Below are 19,583 nucleotides of genomic sequence, written 5' to 3'. Positions count from 1 at the left end.
TGGCTGCAATTTCTACAGATGTGCTAAATACATCCAAATGACCAATGAATTAGAAAAATAGGTGTTGGGATATGCCACTTAGGGGTTTATTGTGTATCCGTAGAAGTGGTCGATCCCCATTAAAGTCAATAGTGAATGTCGTCTGAAAATGGCCGGATCAGTCGCTCTGACAAATATACAGTACAATAAGCCCCTTAGTAGTATTTTTCAATAGCAAGGTTCCCCTCCTTAGGGCAGGCAGTACTTATCTACAACACAGCATAAAGGCTGTGCTGATAAACATCAAGAGGATGGAGTGAGAGGCCAAGCTGCTCTTTAACATATTTTAGATAGTCAAGCTAAATAAAAAGGTATCACTTACTATTGAAGTATTCATTATTTTTTTGCTGAATTGCTAAAAGACTGACATTGCTACAAGAAACTACTGTTTACTGCAGATTCGTGCTGCAGTCGACTTTGGCACGTAAATATAATTCCACAAAAACTATGGTCAAAATGCAATATGCCGGCATCCAGTACCTCATCCCTATAAAAATAAGAGATATTTATAGCAATAGAAATTATATTGTAAGATGATCAGTTATAAAAAAAATGTAACCTCATATAATTCATGTGCATTAGTGGCAGTCCCAGGGAATCTCCTTGTGCTTATAATAGATTATTTTGCAGGGCAAGACTTCTGATGTCTTTAAAGATCATGTGCTAACAATATCTATCAGGAACTCTAATGTTGGACCGTTAAATTAAAAGGTATCACCACGTGCATTATCTCCATGAACAAAGCACTAATATTTATTACAGTGTGGATAGTGCATCCAAAAGCTGTCTTCTGTACTGAATTAATCTTGTCATAATATTTTTGTCGGGTGACTCTTGCCTAACTTTTACTATTGAGACGTCACAAATCATACGATGTAGCACACAATGCAATAATTAGTGCCTCTCCTTGCTACAACATTCTACAGCACGAAGACTGCTTTGATTCACAGACTGCAGAGCCATCCAAGCCCAGCAATGTATTGTCATGCACCTTTGTGTCTCTTCATGTCCTAGTACCGCTCAGTGTATTTCTATGCCAGGTAACTCACTTTTCCATAAGAATCCCCACATTAACCCAATTCACCCCATGTTTTAAGTATCTTCCTTGCTTCTCATTGCTCTCTTCCCCTACTTCTAATGTGATTTCAACCAACTTTCTTTTTTAACTTGTATTTTATTGCTTTGTTTTAACGTTCCCTGATATACTGGTCAATGGGAAAGGGGGTGAAGCCATGGGAAGATATAGAAAGAGCAAGTGCGAGTGTGGCGGCAGCAGCGGCCGATGGAAGCGCTGGTGCTGAGGGGGCGGGCTGCGGATGGTGGCCGGGAGCAGTGAGGAGGCGAGTGCTGAGTGGAAGATGACCAATCAGAGAACGGCAGGGGCGGAGCCCACACCCTGGCGGCACCGGCGCCAGAGACTCCTGCAGGGACAGGTTCTGGTGCTGTCTGCCAGGAGATAAGGTAAGAAGAAACACAATTCAGGGTTGAGGCTATGATGATGGAGGGGAATGAGATGATGATAATGATGGGGGGGGAGAGATGATGATGATGATGATGATGGGGGAATGAGATGATGATGGGAGTGGGAAATGACAGGATGATTATGATGATGATGGTGATGGGGGAATGACATGATGATGATAGGGGAATTGATGATGGGGGGAATTAGATGAGGATGCTGAGTGGGGGGAGGAGATGATGATGAGGAGGAGGGTAGTGGTGGTGGTGTGAGAGGAGGATGAGGAGGGGGTAAGAGCAGGAGGGGAGTGAGAGGATGAGGGGGTTGAGAGGGAGATGAAGGGGGTGAGAGGGAGATGAGGGGGGTGAGAGGGATGGTGAGGGGGTTGCAACAATCTTGGAAGTAGTGGGAGAGAAGCATTAAGATTAGTATAGCTCGCCATGTATGACTGCAGGTATGTCATTTATACATTATCTGACCGTTATGTCATTTTTTTCTATATTTCACTCCACTTATGCACAAATTTGCACCATTTCATATTCTATTTCGTAAAAAATACTGTAAGGGCGCTTAATCCCCAAACCTTCCAGAATGTTTTATGAAATAGAATTTGAAATGGTACAAATGTGGTGCATACGTGGAGTGAAATTTATAAAAAATTGCGTAACGGTCTGAGAATTTATAAATAACATACCTCTCCACCGACTTGTCGAGCGCGCCGCATTTTTGACCAGTGTGTCCAGTATTTTTGGCGAAGCCACCTGGCAACCCTAGGGAGTCTAGACCCAACCTTAAACGGATGGCGTCTAATTACACACATTTTTAAGTGTGCGTTTGCATCGGTTTCTTGTGTACGATTTTCGCATATTTTCCTGCTTTAAAAAAAAAACGAAGCCAGTGCGCCCCCTGTGCAAAAAAAGTTTCAGTGAGAATAAGGCAGACAGTTGGAAGAAGCACTTTCAAAATAAGCACAGTTCATTCAACACTACATTTCCAGTTGATGGCCGTAGTCGTGTCAGTGAAATTGCCCATTTGAAATCACAGTTTCAAGATCAGAAGAGCAGCCTGAAGCAGTTTCTTTCGTCGAATGAGCTGGGGACGTTAGCTAGTTATAAAGCAGCCTGGATTTTGGCTCGGAAAAAGAAACCATTTTCCGATGCTGAGATGGTAAAAGACATTCTGGTGACGGTGATGGAAACTCTCTTGGAAAAATACGAATTGAAGGTGAAGAATGATATCCTCCAAAAAGTGCAGAATTTGCAGTTAATCCGCAGGACGGTTGTTCGCAGAGTGCTCAAATTATCTAAAAACATTGAAGAGCAACTGCTTGAACAAGTGAAAGACTGTTTGTGTTTTTCCTTAGTGCTGGACAAGTCCACCGATTTTACTGACACGGCACAAATAATATTTTGGGTTCGGTTTGTGCTTCCCGATTTACAATTTGTGAAGAAATCCTTGTACTTTGTGGACTGCGAGGCCATACTTGTGGAACTGATATACTCGAACAATTTTTTTTAAGCTTCCAAAAAAATGTGATCTAGATCTGATAAAACTCGCTTCTATTACAACGGATGGTGCACCCGCAATGATTGGAAGAAAATCGGGATTTGTTTCTCGTTTAAAGCAGCATTTGAGTGAGAATGGTGTGAAAAACATGTTGCCTGCCTTCCATTGCATTCTGCATCAGGAGAATTTGTGTGCTCAGATGCTCGGGACCGACACATTGAAAACTTTGATGAATATGGTTGTGACAAATCGAGAATAACATCCGAAGTGGAAGTTCCCTCATCCATCGACAGTTTGTTGAGGCCTTGAAAGAATGTGGTGACTGTGATTTCGAGGATCTTACTGACTATGCAAATGTGAGATGGTTGAGCAGAGGAAAAGTTCTGGGACGGTTTACCTATTTGCTTCCTCAAATGTGAGATTTTCTTGTTGAGAAGTGTCAGATACAAAAACTTTTCTGACATTGAGAACCCTTCATGGCAATGTGATTTACATGTTCTGTGCGATATCATGGCTCACTTAAATGAATTAAACTTGAAGCTGCAGGAAAAGGGTAAAGTAATATGTAAGCTGGCACAGCATATTCAAGAATTCAAGTCAAAACTGAACCTCATTCTGGTACAAACTCAGAAGGACGATTTGACCCATTTTGCAAACCTGACTAGATTTCTAGAAAAAAATTAGGAGTGTGGTCTACTCGACGTAAAGCGGCAACTCTGCGTAAATTGGATAAAAAACCTGTCCCCGAAGTTTGAATCACTTTTTTCTGATTTCAATTACTTCAAACTGACATTTAAATTCTTGTGTGATCCATTCCACTTTGATATTACAAATTCAAGCAAAGACATTTCCACCCTTCTGTCTCTTGTCAAGCGCGGGCTGCAGATGATTTGCTTTCTCTTCGAAGTCTGGAACACTTGAAAATTGACCTGAATTCTTCAGTCACAGATATGTGGAAATCTATTCCGACTGACAACCATCTCCCAACTCTGAAAACGGGCATTTCAAAATTATTGTCCATATTTGGATCAACGTGGGTGTGTGAATCGACGTTCCCAAGTTGGGATTCATCAAGTCAAAATACAGATCTCGAATTGTTGATGTCAATTTGGAGGCTGAGCTAAGATGTGCATTGAGTACAGATATTCAGCCAAAGTTTCTGCAACTTGTCAGAAATAAGGATTGCCATATTTCGCATTAAATTGTCTTACATTTTCAATTCTAACAATTGTCATCATTTGCGTCTCAGGCAGTTGTAACTGAGCAGTCAAAGTGTTCATGTTTTGAATAAACTTGTTCAAACAGTGTGTGTTGTTTTAAATGTTCGATTGAGCAACCTATTTCTCAATTTTTACATGGTGTGGCGATTATCACTTCTCATTCGCCACACCTGTGACTACATTGAAAAATAAGTTGCCCACCTCTGGCCTATAAGAGGTATGTAGGATGGATTTTTTTGATAAACCACTTTTTGCAATTTAAAGAACTGCACAGCTTCTTTCTAGAGAACGTTTTTCTCTTGGAAAGTGTCCCTTCATGTGAAATGTTACTTTTTATTTAAAAAATGTTATTTCGGAATATTAAGTACATTAGTCACATACTTTTTATTGAACTGACCTGCAGTATTCAATAGAATTCATAATATTTGTTTTACATATTTCTGGAAGGAAGTATGCCCAGCATGTCTATGTATATAAAAGCCATAATATCACAAACCAAATTGGCCATAAGACCAGCATGAATGTATTAAAGTTGAAACTCTTTAAAAATGCTAACTGATTAGAGTTCAAGGTCCAGATTCTCTAAGTTCCGTTAGTCTATCTAAGGCTGCGTCTATACTATAGCAGATGGTGCAGAACGGAGGGGAGGCGCGCGCCCGCTGTGCGTTCACATCTATGGTCCTCTTTGAGGATGCCTATAGATGGTGCCAGCACGCACGTCAGACAGAGCTGGCAAAGGCGCGAAATTGAAGGAGACAGAGCCAAGTGATTTTTTGCGCAATGGCATGATCACGTGACCTGTCTTCTCCAATCAAAGTGAAATTACATTTTCAAAGTGACGCCATTTTTCTTTTTTGTATGCCGGTGGTAAACACACACAACACAAACAACATACACAACACACACAAAATTAAAGTTAATTTCCATACCGGGGGAAAGTGAACTTGTCTGCACAGTGCTTCAGATGCTGCATCTGAAGAAATGCCCGTGGATCGGGATGTGAGGTAGGGAAGTGACGTCTGCACCGGAACGTCATTGCCACGCCTCCAAATATTCATTGCCACGCCCCCAAATCCCGCCTGCTGCATACCCTGCAAAGCCATGAAAAAGCTCAGGCTTTAGCAAGAGTTTTGCAGAGTGTGTGCACCTCCCCTCCGTTCCGCTCCATCTGCCATAGTATAGACGCAGCCTAAGGCGATGTCAACTTAAATCAGTTGCTGTTAATCATAACACAGTGTTCACTAAAGCAAATGACATGATGTTATCCAGGATTTACTCCCATTAAAAATATATCATTCAGAATAAAGTTTGTTATTCTATATTGTATTACAATTAGGTTAAATAATAATTATTCACTAATACTAACTCTGTTAAAGCTGTAGACTAAGCACTATCGTACATGTGTGTTTTTTTTAAATAAATCAATTCTGTACTATGAGAAATGGATAGCAACCATTTACAAAGCCACATCCCCTTCCTCTTCTGTAACAGACTCTAGCACACCCATTTTTGTTTTAGCAGTGCACCAATTGTATCTTGTGACTGCCTGGTCACATGATCTTCCCCACAGAACTTTGCATCTTTGGTCCTCTTCTGCTGCACTGACAGCTATTTAGTGAACCCCTGAGCCCTTCTGACCCCTTGCTGTGTTAATCAGTAATTCAGGCTGATAGTAAGAGCCTGAATAAGTCAGTTAGTTCCCTGACAGGGATAGGTATTTATTTATGTTTTTGATTTTTGTTTGGTTTTCTTAAAGGGATGGTGGGCCTGCTAATACGTTACTTAAACCCTGTAAAAAAAAAACCCACGTAAATAGAAATACAGTGTTTCCGGCCTTATTTGGGATAAAAGAGACTGCAACGTGGTGTGGGCATCACTAATATATATATATATATATATATATATTAATATATGCAGCCTTTGACTACCTTTATTGAAAACTAATGATCTAAACTGCTGATTAATTCATTCTTCCGAGATCGATCAGCAATGACCCTGCTTCCCAGCGTTCACTAAATGGCTGCCTTTCACTGTCAAACAATCCTTCCGTCAGTGTAACTCAGCAGCTACAATGTATCCTGACATCAAATGATCACAAGCAGGAAAGTGTTGCAAAAATGTTGCACTGCTGGGAAGTCTGCTAAAAAAAACTACTGCGTCTAACTGAAGGAAACCTGCCGGCGTGAGGAGTTTCTTAGCCAAGGTTCAGGGACATCGGCACAGCGCTCATACCCCCCGTGAGCACACCAGGGGGTGAAGTATTCAGCGCAAGAAGTCCCGTGAGTAACCAGAGGCTAGAGATGTTACAGCTCCACTTCACTCATCACGAGGAGAAGCTTTCATCGGCTATTCAGACAGGTGTCTCCCTCTCTCCCCCCCCCCTCCTCCCCTTCCCCTTCCCTTCCCTTTTCCTGTCCTTCTCCTTCTCCCCACACCTCTGTATATACCGTGTATCATTGGTAGGATAAGTGCACAAGACATTATTCTTACAGTACTGGATCCAGACACGGAGAGGTGGAGTTCATCATTATTATCCCCTACTAGGGAGACACCTTGTGGATTCATTCCTTGTGACTTGGCATTCTCCCATCACATTTTTGGCATACTCCACCATCAAGACTTTATTATTTCAGTCCCATCAAATTATTTTTGTCCTTACTCAATATTCCACATCCACTTTACCTCCGTAGAGCACACTTCATTACCATAGCGGATAGCCGCTACGGTAACAATTTAAAAAAAAAATGTTATGGGAGTTTTGATACTAGTGTGCGGGAGTAGGGGTCTCCGCATTGATTTCTGCCTCGTGGGGTGCGGGTATCCCAGTGCAGGATTTAAATCCCAAGTTCACATGACATGGGGGATTTAAAAGCCAAGGGATACCGGCACTCCATAACAGGAAACAAAAGAAACAGCGCACAACGAGAAATATTGAAGCAAGTAATGCTATATATTAGTAATTACAGGGTAATAAATCTGCGTACATCAAAACAGTGGAATAGGTGCATTTAGTGTGTTTCACACAAGTTACCACTCAGCAACTGTTGTCAGAAGAGTCTGCAGCTTGCTTCTCTCAGCGGGGGCGCTACGTTGGTTCAGGAGCAGGATTAATGTCCAAAACCCCTCATCCCGCAGTACATCGCTCCCAAGGGGATTTCCCTTTACAGCAACCACGCTCCGTTGCAGGTATTGGTGCTTGGTGGGACCGCTCGCGCTTCCAAGCCGTCTGGTGCAGCTCGTGTAACTCAGCGAGCAGATCCACTGTACGGGGGTGAGACCTCAGCTCTGCAAGGGTACACTCGGCGTGCCACCGGGAATTTTGGGCTTATGAGAGACTCTGAGAGACTTTGAGAGACTTTGACTGCCTCCCTGCCGGTTCCCTCGCTGCTGCGGAGACTGTGACGTCATCACGCAGTATCCCGTGACGGAGCGACAACGTGGCACGCCGAGTGTACCCTTGCAGAGCTGAGGTCTTACCCCCGTACAGTGGATCTGCTCGCTGAGCCACACGAGCTGCACCAGACGGCTTGGAAGCGCGAGCGGTCCCACCAAGCACCAATACCTGCAACGGAGCGTGGTTGCTGTAAAGGGAAATCCCCTTGGGAGCGATGTACTGCGGGATGAGGGGTTTTGGACATTAATCCTGCTCCTGAACCAACGTAGCGCCCCCGCTGAGAGAAGCAAGCTGCAGACTCTTCTGACAACAGTTGCTGAGTGGTAACTTGTGTGAAACACACTAAATGTACCTATTCCACTGTTTTGATGTACGCAGATTTATTACCCTGTAATTACTAATATATAGCATTACTTGCTTCACTATTTGGCGTTGTGCGCTGTTTCTTTTGTTTCCATTTCTTAGAGTGTGGGGGGTGCTGAGCCACCCCCTGTGTTTATAGCAGCAGACGCCTCTACAAATACACGGTTATGTGATATAATTTCTTCATATATACACCCTCACTGTGGTTATTGTGATTTATTTCTTGGTCACTTATTTATGTGGTTTAGTCACTGCACTATATTTATATTCTAAATTTTGGGTTAGATAGTAGCGCACAGTATTTTCTCTGTTTTTTACTCCATAACAGGGCCTGTATCTCGTGAAGTATGGGGTCGCCGAGGCTGAAATCAATGCGGTTCAGCTCAGGAGACCCCCTACTCCCACACACTATTATCAAAATCAATTTTTTTATTGCACAATCGCCTGTAAGAGCCGTGCATGGTGACGCAGCGTCTCCATGCAGCTATTCCAGGCTGCAAATTGTACTATCAGTTATCGCACAATAGGAGTTATAGGACTATAGCGCGATAGCACTGATACAAAAAACAGGTTGGACGATAGTACATTTTTTTATCGGCCTTAAAAAAATGGCGTTCATTCTTAGTGAATACCATTTTTGGCCTCATGTCTTAGCGCGCGATAAATAAATGCATAGTCGGGCGCAAATGCACTGATTTTATCACTGCTTTGTGACTCGCCCCCATAGCCTTTTTGTGAATGTGATATTATCTGTGCCAATGTGAGATTCTGAGTCGTTTCTTCACTTTACTTCAAAAGGGAAAACTTCAAGCATCAACAAATTGTGTTAAGGGGCTAAATATTAGCAATAAGATCTGTAGCTGCCACAGTGATTAAGGCCCATATTTACCAAGTGGTGCTATACCATGAAACACGCTGGAAACCATGAAACACGCTATACCATGAAACACGCGCTGGAAGAAACCCTACGGTCCATTAATTTGACCCCAGAAGAGCATCAAAAGATATGCAGGTTAGGATAATATGCTTACATCAGCAAGCAGAATATGCTATAATTAACCTGTGAAGTACTAGGGGAGCCAGTAACGCATTACTCTGCATAGTAAAGTCCCTGGTAGTTATTTCACATACTGGTATAAAGTGTGATCACTACTATGTGGTTTGAAACTGAAAATGCTGCCATAACAATTAAACTAGATTTTCATGTCTACTGAGCTTTCATGCAATTTCTATCTCTATTCCATCTAGTATAATTATATAGTAATACTATGTTACAGACTTATTTTTTCATTGCTTAGATTGGATGTTCTTAGGCTTATACACCCTTTCCTCTGTTGCTCTCCTGCTGAAACTCTAATGCAGGCTCTCATTCTCGTCCGCCTCTACTATCTATTGTAACCTTCTGCTGTCCGGCCTTCCTGCCTCTCACATGTCTCCCCTTCAATCGATCCTAAATGCTGTTGCTAGACTCACTTTACTCCTTCCATAATCTGTCTCCGCGTCTCTCCTGCTGAAATCCTTCTCCTGGCTTCCTTTCAAATACAGTATCACACACAAAATTTCCTCCTCATTTTTAAAACTTTACACTCTTCTGTCCCTCCTTATATCTAAGCCCTAATTTCTCGAAATACACCTTCCGACTCTTGCGTTCTGCTCCAGCATGTCTTCTCTCTACCCCTTTTGTATCCAAAGCTCTCTGCCGCCTAAAACCTCTCACTCACTGCCCCACACCTATAGAATGCCCTTCCCCTCCATATCCGACTAGTACCCCCAATAGTTGAACCCTGTACAAGCTGGTATTCACCAGTCCATTTATCCTTAGCATTATACTTTTACAAACATACGTCTTAGACTCACGAGTGCACACTACTTTCTCTGTCTACTCTTATTCTACGGAATGACTGTGGCTCAGAAATCTCATCCCTAGCACCCGCTCTCTCCACCTTTAAGTCCCATCATAAAACCCACCTCCTTAATGGAGCATATAGGTAGCTCCATGGCTGATACGCTACATGCCTACTGTACATTGACCTTGGCCCCTTGCAAACACACTTACTGGAATACCCTCCCACTGTCTGCATGTTCTTCCTACTGTAATAACCGAGTACCTCGTCACATAAAGAAGTGTATTTAAAAAAAATCTAAATATTGTTTGCAATAAAATGCAAGTTAGAAATACATACCTCCAAAAAATATATATTATTAGAGAGTGGGAGAGCACATATCTCTACAGTAGAGGAGTCTACTGCTTAATTGTATAAACCAAATAATGCCAAAAGAATGTTTATATAACTTCAGACTCTGCTGTAGCTAAAGAGAGGGTGATAATTATTTTTACATAGCTTAAAACATTGTTTCTGTAAGATCCTGCAGGAAACACAATGAGATTAATAGTTTAGATTAAAAGTTATACAATCCACTGAGAAGCTTAACCCTGTACAGAAACATTATCCCTACATCAAGATAACATGACGGATAGCGGTTTTGACATTCTGAATATCTGGCATGTCTAAAAACACAAAATATTTTGTACCCTCAATGTAAGGAAGGCAATCCATAAATGAAAGGACAGAGATGCATCATCAATTTTATCATTTCACAAAGTAGTCTGCCCAATAGTTAGGAACGTACTGGTGTTTGGATTTTGTAAAAACATCTTGGTGTTGTATTATTCTTATGAAAAAACAAGAGACAGTAACAACTAATTGTTGATGGAAAATAGTATTTAGATATACTCATTGGAACGCCCTCTCTAAATTGACGCCTATAGATTTTTTGCTTAGTCCAATATTAATTTATTATTGGCTATATTTTCTGCATTTCATCAGCATACATTTTTTATTCTATCCAGAACTCTTTAGTCCTATTGTGAGATGATATTGTACATCTAAATACAACACTTTTTTGCATCAACAATATGATGTTTCTTGATTTTTCAGTTTTTGGACTCTTGTTTTTGATGTTAGTATTGAGAGATTACCGTTTGAGTACCACTCTCTGCCAAACAAACTCTTTTTGAGAAATTGATTGATCATTTTCTCTAATCTTAACCCCTTAGAGATAGATGTGGGAACTGTTTTTCTTATTTTTTTGTATTATTCTTAATGTGAAACCATAACATGAATGGCTTCACTTGTGTTTAGCTGTGGAGAAGTGACTGGAGTATGATGATTCAATTGAGTACCACACTCACCCATTTTTATTTACTTACAAGCATATAGTGTTCATTTCTTTTGTAGAGATGGATCACAGACGGATCTCTCTGTGTAGCTATACAGATGTAATGTAGCATTAAAGACAACCAAACCTCTAGAAAAACTGTCTGATACACCTTAAAGCAGCAAAACATGTGACATGTTATGGGTTTCTTTTTTAATAAATTAGTTCTGTAGTATTAGATAATACTGTATTTTTTTATTCAACTTTTAATGCCATTTCTAATGAGCTTTAGATCATCCTTTGATTTCTATAGCAGGCTTTAGCCCACCTCCCAAACTGTGCAAGATCTTTGTAACACTTTCCTGTTTGGAATAATTTGTTGCCAATATTCCCAGCAGTTTGAGCTGTAAACTGCAACAGTAGATAATGTTACCTAAGTCATATAAGGATACATTGTAGCTGCTGAGTTACACTGACTGAAGCAGCCATTATGTTAGTCACACAATCAGGATTTTTACAGACTTATAGCAGAAGCACCAATTGATTGCCAACTTAGGTAAGAATGTAGAATTATACATTGTCACATGCTTTACATATAAAATAAGGGGAAAAAAGGGGGTGGGGATGTAGAATTGCTGCTTTAAACTACATACCGGGCAGGGAAGGGAAGCTCTCCTTTCTGACAGGGCACGTGACTGGCGCTTTCTGTGGCTTCTGGCATCCTTCTCAATCCCACTGTGGCCCCAAAAGCTACTCATCCATTTTGCAAAGAGGATGTCATCATTATCTTCTTCGTATTCCATGTACAGCAAGGCCAAGCTGGGGAGATCTCCCACCACAGGAGCAGGAAAAGACAGGATAAGTTGTGCAATGCCACTGAGAACTCAAGGGCTGATCTGCTGGTGAAAGGTTTAGATAGTTTCTAAACCACCCCCTCTTAAGCTGACTTTAAGGGGGGGGGGGGCGACAAAGCAGCAGCTCGAGCCACAGTCTTTATATAAGCCAATCCCTTGTAATCTATTTATCAGGGGGCCGGGAGGGGGGGTCTTTTAATCTTTCCATTACATTGATGCCAAAGTCACACAGCCTAAAGGGTTCTAGCTGCAAGTGCATTGCTTGGTCCAGCTTTCCTGCTGTCCAATGCATCTAACTGTCAATATCTGTCAAGTCTAGCAGACAAGAACATGCCTTCAAGGTACAGTATGTGCTATGATTTGAAAGAGGCTGCAGCTTTGAAAATTGGAATGGACGTATTGACAATTGCCAGAAACTGGCAGAATTGTTATGGGGGTTTAACAGGCACAAGATGAGCTCTCAGCCGCTGCTAAAGCTGTTACTTAAGTTCTAAATAAAACTGCATGGGAAATGTGCTATACTGTGACAAAGAGTCAATTTCCCTTCTTCTCCTATCTATCTATCTATCTATATATAAATATATATATATACACGAAAAAAGAACTTTAAGCGCTACAGTGAAAATTACCTATTGTGCGTATAACCACAGTGTATAATTATCAATTACATACAACATCAACCAATGTCAAATAGATAAAGGGGAGGTGCACCCAAAATTACCTGTCCCTAAAACAAATACAGCCGACAAGGTCCACGACCCCACAAAGTGCTGAGTAGAAAAGTGTATGGAAGAATGACCTAGGCGCAAATGAAAGAACAAGGTAGAGGGAGGAAAGAAAACATAGGGTAGTATGTCTAATCAAGCGTCACAAACAGATGGTGAGAGATACACTCACCCGTAGGTGGTAAATATAAGCCTTTATCCACACAATTGGGATCTGGAACTTTGGAGTTAACTCTTGCAGAGATGTCAGTTGCCTTCTTTCTTGATTGAATTTTGATCTCAGATGAATACCATATCATGATTATAGAGAGGGAACATATATAGTGCAACACAGTTTTATTAAAAAACCTAAAAAACACACATGAATAAAATACTCACACTATGTAAGTATAAAAACGGGCAATTGGAGAGGTTTTAACCAAAATGAGTCTCTCACATTCAGTTTGTGCCCCGACCCGCTGATGTCCAATAGTATAGACCTGATTTGGAGTCCTTTCCACACCGTTTTGCTCCGTGTACCGGCGTCTGATCACCGCACACTTCCGCGTCACTTGCTCTGCTGCAAGTCTCGCGAAATTTCGCCAACTCTGCTCACTCGCTCTGGAGCTGATGTCATCCAAGGGAACTCCTCAGCTGGGTCTCTCTCCACGTCTCGCCTCTCACTGTGTCGCCACCAACAGTAATCACCCAACGTTTCACCAGATACGGCTTCTTCAGGGGGTTAATGTTGGCATGTCTGTCCCTATCTATATATAGGCACCTCCCTCATCTTATTGGTTAAGCAAAAGTCAATAGTAATTACTCGTGCGAGAAAAGAATACAAAGTTCACAACATATATAGAGAACTTAGGTATCAATCTAAAACAGAGAATATAGAGAATGCAGCAACATTATAAATCAGTATTGGAATTAACCTCTTAATGTCATGACTTCAGCGCTCTCACAAAGGGTGTTCATTGATATATATATAAAACACTCTAATGTCAGTGTTGTTTTAGTGGATAAACTGCCTCTAGCAGTGTGCTGGGTAATTGCACACAGGCAATCAACCAGACTCTACCTGGCTGATTATGACTCTTAGAAAAAGCCTGATGTGAGAAACAGGACAGAGATTCCTTAGCTCACATTTGGACTGACAGAAGGAGAGCCGAGAAGCCTGCACACAGACACTGTCTTGAGCACAAAGGATGTGCTGAGATCAAGCCATCCAAACACCTATATTTCCTGGACACAGAGGACCCAGGAACCTGCCAGAGACTGACATGGAGGGCCACCTGCTTAAGGTACTTCCTGAGACTTTGGGGTGATAGGCCGGTAATGGGAATATCCCTCCAGTCCTGCAAATAGGGTCTGGGAAAGTAAGTTAGACTTTACAAAGGAAGGGGGGGTTGTTATTTTGTTGGTTTTTTTATGTTTTGCCTGGATAAAGGAACAGGCACAATAAAGCCAAAATATAACTTCACCCTAATCAGTCGCCATTAAATGTATCTCTGCACACATCTCTTACACCTCACATATGAAAAGAAAAACAGATAAGTGTTTAACTATATCATTTGTCATATTGGATGTAGCACTGGGGCTTTCTGTCTTTTGTTATATACATGAGGTCACAATCCCAGTAGCACTCCTTTTGACACAAATACATATGATGTGTTGGGTTTGGGTTCTGAGCTTGCGGGGGTTGTGTGTCTCTTGGTACCTCTCACTCATACGCTTAGAGAGGTACTTATACTTGTATCCTTTAGTAATGTTAGATATGCATTTTCTTGTATAGCTTCCTCAATACCCTGTATTTGGTGGACCCTGGTTGGAATACTCTATTCTCGGGATCAGTATCCCATTACTGTGGATGGCATTCTTCCTCTTTACTTATCAGATCAGTTTACAGAAGACCTGTCGGTGGGAACATACTATATCCTCTGGAATCTGAATCCCATCATTCTGTATAGTGCCCATCTCATCCATGCCTATTGGATTGGGACTTCACCAGGGACCTTCCGGTTGTTCCGATCCAACTATGTTCTGGAGTTTCTACTTCGAGAACTCCTTGCTGAACACTCGCCTGCTCCACTTCTGGTCAGAGAACAACCTTTGTTTATTACTAAGGGCTCTAACTATAAATGGCATGTTCCTTAATTGAAAACAATAAAGGTGATAAGACATCCTTAGTACAATTACTATACAGTTGAAGATAACTTACAGTGAGGCTCCTCCACTGTCACTCCTTCAGGAACCTGATTCCAAGACACTATATATTATATATATAAAGTTAGTTAGTTATATATATCCCATCTCTCAATGGTGACCTCACCAGTCCCAAGACCTACTGGAGAGTGGCTATCCTTTCTACAAGTCATACTGTATCACATTATTGGGAGGGAAGTTACTCTGTGTGACACCACACCAGTTAACCCTCTAGGGTCCTTAACCCCTTAGCTACTAGTACTCCCTAGCACAGGGGCTAAACTCTCCTCTAACAAAAATGGAATGTTGCCTCCCACATCCTACGAATATAACATGACAATACTATACATTTCTTTCAATATACATACTGGTAGTATCACTACTATAAATATACTGGCATAATACCTAGCAAATAGTAATAAACACTTCACATACTTATTAGGACAATATTTAAAAACAATACCTGAGCCATATACATTCTGGGTATATAGCAGCTACCTCACTGGGTAGAACACATACTTTCTTTAAGTCTATACTTAGAGCATCTCTCTAAGACAATTTATGGCATAACACCACAATTTACTGTTTTACTCCGTTCACACAGAATATTGCTTACTGTGACAGTCAGATAGATATCTTGTTGTATCGACCACTTATAGATCTTTGTAAGACTAATTAAGGCATAACATTAGCTACGCAGTTTTACACGCTGTTCTCACAGTATACAACTCGCTGTGACGGTTAAATACATATCTTTTGTGATGACCACTTATAGCATTTTATAAGACTAAACAGGATCTAACTCTCATCTGTATACTTGCACGCTTGCCACACACATATCCTACATATGTTGTTTCAGTCAGACACATATCTCTTGTGCGCATCCTATAAGACTCATTATGGCATTCTATAAACATACAATTGAAACCATATACATTATTTGTTATACAGCAGATACAGAAAAATAGTAATATACAACCCATACTCTTTCAGGATAACTAGTAAACTCTCTGGAGTTGTGTACATAGGTACAATTAACCTTTAATTCAATATTATTCTCTGACTAGCATAATACAATCCAGAACAACATCTGCACAGTGTAGTACAGTACTTCGTATATAATGTGAGTAATACTAGAATACTTAATTGCACCCATCATAGACACAACACAATTTTTTCTTTCTTTTTAGACCCAATATACATGTATACGCAGGGCCAGAGCAATGCTATGGGCTACCGATGGATGAGGATAGACAATGTCTGGGTAACATAACATGATTTTAACACTAAAGAAGGGGCCCTGGGCACGGGACAGGACACGGGCTGCTATAGACCAGAGAACTAACTTTAGTAATAGTGGACAGAATCCCGTTTTCTCTGCACTCCTCCTTGCCATCATATACTGCGGCCTACATGTCCATAACCACGACAGGTACATAAGGATATTCATAACCCTGTACTCTGTCCCGCACCATTTTATCGGCTCAACTCAGCCGGGTTAAGTGTCTTCCGAAAGAAGTGCCATTAGAAGCCAAACTAAAAGTTGCTCTTTAGGTACCTTAGCTAAAGCCATGTTCCATTGCGCATAATCACCAGCAGTCATCTATGACATTTGGCCACTTCTTTAGGCCACATTCTCTTCCTGAGGAGTTAATGGGCCCTCCCACCAATGCTCGACCTTAGTCCTTCATTTGGGTCAGTTTGATTTGTGGTGACTTCTTTATCACCACATCATTCAAGACGGAGAATGAAATGGTGGATCCAAGGTCCACAAGTGAAGGTCAGTTATTTCCATCATCATCACCATACGCAAGCTTAGCATCCACATCATGGCAAACCCTCAACTGCACTGTGCGGGGGTTATTAGCCAGAACAACCTCAAAACTGACTGTAGGAGCTGTATAATCCAAGACGTTTGTAGGTACAGGTCGCTGAGCTTCTCTGGGGACGGAACTGCCCTAACGTTCTCATTCACCTCAGAAGCCGTTGCTTCTGTAGGTACCTTTTCTGGAGCCATTTCCATGGCTCGTTCCTCTTTAGGGGACATCATGGGGCTCGTTCTCCTGTCTTCCCTGCTGTGAACATCCGGGGTGCTCTTTATCTCCTCTGCAGTCACAGCTCCCCGGCAATACAGAGAATATCAGCTCCTGGCAAACGGGTTGAGACATCCATCTCACTGGAACTTCCGCTGTCTAATGTAGCAGAAGCAGCATCAAGGAGGGAGCTGAAATAGCTAGGCTTCGTGTCCTGTATGTATCGCGTACCACATTCATCACACATTGCTGATGACACCTTGTTGACAATTCTCCTTCTGGGCACCTACAGATGGCACACACTGCCTGGAAGAATACTTTAACCTGTGCAGATATCACAAAGAAACTGGCCGGGATTTCATAGTTTTCTACAGTCACAGCGGACACACTAGGTTCCATCTTAAACTGAGGTATAAAATTATGGGTAATCAAGAGCTTGGGTTGAATACTGAGTGAACACAGCAGTAACATAGAGCAACTAAACAGTCCAGTTTAGAGCACTCAACAGGGTGTGTCTTCTTATCACACTTACCCACACGTGATGTGAAATAGTTCCTTCCCAATCGAGACTATTAATGGCGGACATGGCTCTTTTCATGTGATTTTCATAGAACAGTCCAAAACTGGCATGGCTATGCTTTCGCGCCACTTTTGTGCAGAAACACTACATATTGACAGCTAACCATATAGGGTCCTTAACCCCTTAACTAATAGTAGTCCCTAGCATTTGGGCTACAAAAATAACCACATGGCTAGAAATGGCAAGTACTGTATCAGCAGAAATGTATACTTGTGAATGACTAACCTTCCATATCATACTTGCCATCTATTTCTAATAACTGTAGAAATAATAAGCATTGTATAACTGAGATGGAATTGACAACAGTGTATGTTGAATGGATGTGTATGTTGAATGGATGAGTCGTGACCAACATTGTCAACATTATCATACTAAGACTCACAATGAGGTCTATGTATCAAGAATGTGGTCTGCGCTGACTAGAGATGTGTGAAATAGTCAATACAATTTGCAAACCAGACAAATGTTACCAACTTGTTTTGTTTAAATAGGTTTGCAAAATGGCAAAATTCACCCAAAATAAATAAAAATGAACTATTAAACGTCAATGTGCAAGTTATATGACCCTAGATTCAGGTCATATGACCCTTTATATAACACACCTTTGCACATAACTTAAGCGCTAATGCATTTGCGCAAAAAAGGTTTTTTTTACCATATTTTCTATCTGAAACGCAATATATATATTAAGAGTGTTTCTACTCTTGTAGAATTTGGCGCATGCTGAGCATAGTATTCTGCGCTAAGGACTTACAGTACGTCACCATTAAGGTGACAGAGAAAACAAACGCAGAAACCCTTTAAGAAAAGCAAGTTAAGCTTAATACATAGACCTGTGTGAAGATCCAAATGTAACTCCACCCAAAGCGCCTCTCACTTATTTCATAAATCCCTCATCTCCTCATAGACTGACGCAGATATACATAAACATGTCACATAATAGATTACGTAGTCGCAGCCTGTCATAGGTTTATTTTAGCCTGAGATGCAACAAAATAATGACCTTAAGTTTAAATACTGGTGGTGATACAGTACATAGAGAATGTAGCAAAGACTACTGTTTCCAGCACCAGGATACGCTGCAGTCACTACGTCCAGATAGCAGCAAGAACACTGTGTCCATCTCTAAATGAATTATGTGCCGAAAGTTATTTATGTGTCATTATCTAAGCATAAAATAAAAATGCGGCTTTTTTCTACTGAACCAAATAAAAATGTCAAGATTCATGCTTTCTTGTCATTGGATGAAGTCAAATAATTGATATTAATGTAGTCATCTTAAATTTCTCAATAACACCCATCATAATCCCTGTTATATTTTTCAAGCAACTCCTTATGCTTCAAACTATTTTGCAGACATATAGGGGCCTGTTCTATAAGCCTTCATAAAAAGAAATCGCCGGGCCGTTTACGCAGTCAGTTTTTGGAGCGTTGCTATCACGGTATTCAGAAAGCCTCGATTACCTGTGATAGCAAAATTCCCTAAACGGGTGAGTAGCCGGCGATGTGATGATCGCCTCTCTCAAAAGGGCTCACCAGGCGATTTGTTCCAGCTGCAGAGAGAGCTGCACAGAGAGAGCTACCCATCCCTGCCCATATCTCGCCAGCGATCGCAAGATTTTAATATCAATTTTAATACTAGTGTAGAGGAGCAGGGGGTCTCCGGAGCAGAAATGCATTTATTTGAGGTCCGGGGACCCCCTGCTTCCCAAAATACAGGCCCTGTTATGGAGTGCCAGTATCTCCAATGGTATAGATAACAGTTTACATGCAGATAATAATAGGAATAACAATGTAACACCCGCACCAAATTGGCCACGCATGGCCGTAACCCCACAGTGCCCTCTAACACAGTGTCCACACTCTGATGGGATATCCCTCCAAAGTACTGAGGTGCCCAACCACCCTGGTTTCCACAAGAGTCAACCCACCCAATGTGTGCGACAGCACTGCCCATAACTAAAGTGTGATTTGTTGGTGCACTTGGAGATGTGGTGATACCTGCCGGGTGCTCCAGCGCCTGGTAGCACCGACTGAAGACAAGAGGGGCCATCTGGTCCCATACCG

The 19,583-nt window shown here is 41.4% G+C and overlaps 1 protein-coding gene across 2 annotated transcripts in view; it reads right to left on the bottom strand.

Annotated features, from left to right (window-relative positions):
• LNP1 (leukemia NUP98 fusion partner 1) overlaps window positions 1-12,094 on the bottom strand; it is a 42,416-nt gene extending 30,322 nt beyond the window's left edge. For both annotated transcript variants that reach the window (XM_075594084.1, XM_075594085.1), the window contains exon 1: window positions 11,794-12,094. In XM_075594084.1, the coding sequence (XP_075450199.1) occupies window positions 11,794-11,943 (150 nt within the window). In that variant the 5' untranslated portion in view covers window positions 11,944-12,094. The remainder of the gene's footprint in view (window positions 1-11,793) is intronic.
• Window positions 12,095-19,583: the final 7,489 nt, after the last annotated feature.

This window comes from Ascaphus truei, chromosome 3 (genome assembly GCF_040206685.1).
Source record: "Ascaphus truei isolate aAscTru1 chromosome 3, aAscTru1.hap1, whole genome shotgun sequence".
NCBI lineage: Eukaryota > Metazoa > Chordata > Amphibia > Anura > Ascaphidae > Ascaphus > Ascaphus truei.
The sequence above is the reverse complement of the archived record's forward strand: the minus strand, read 5'-3'. Positions and strand labels throughout refer to the sequence as shown.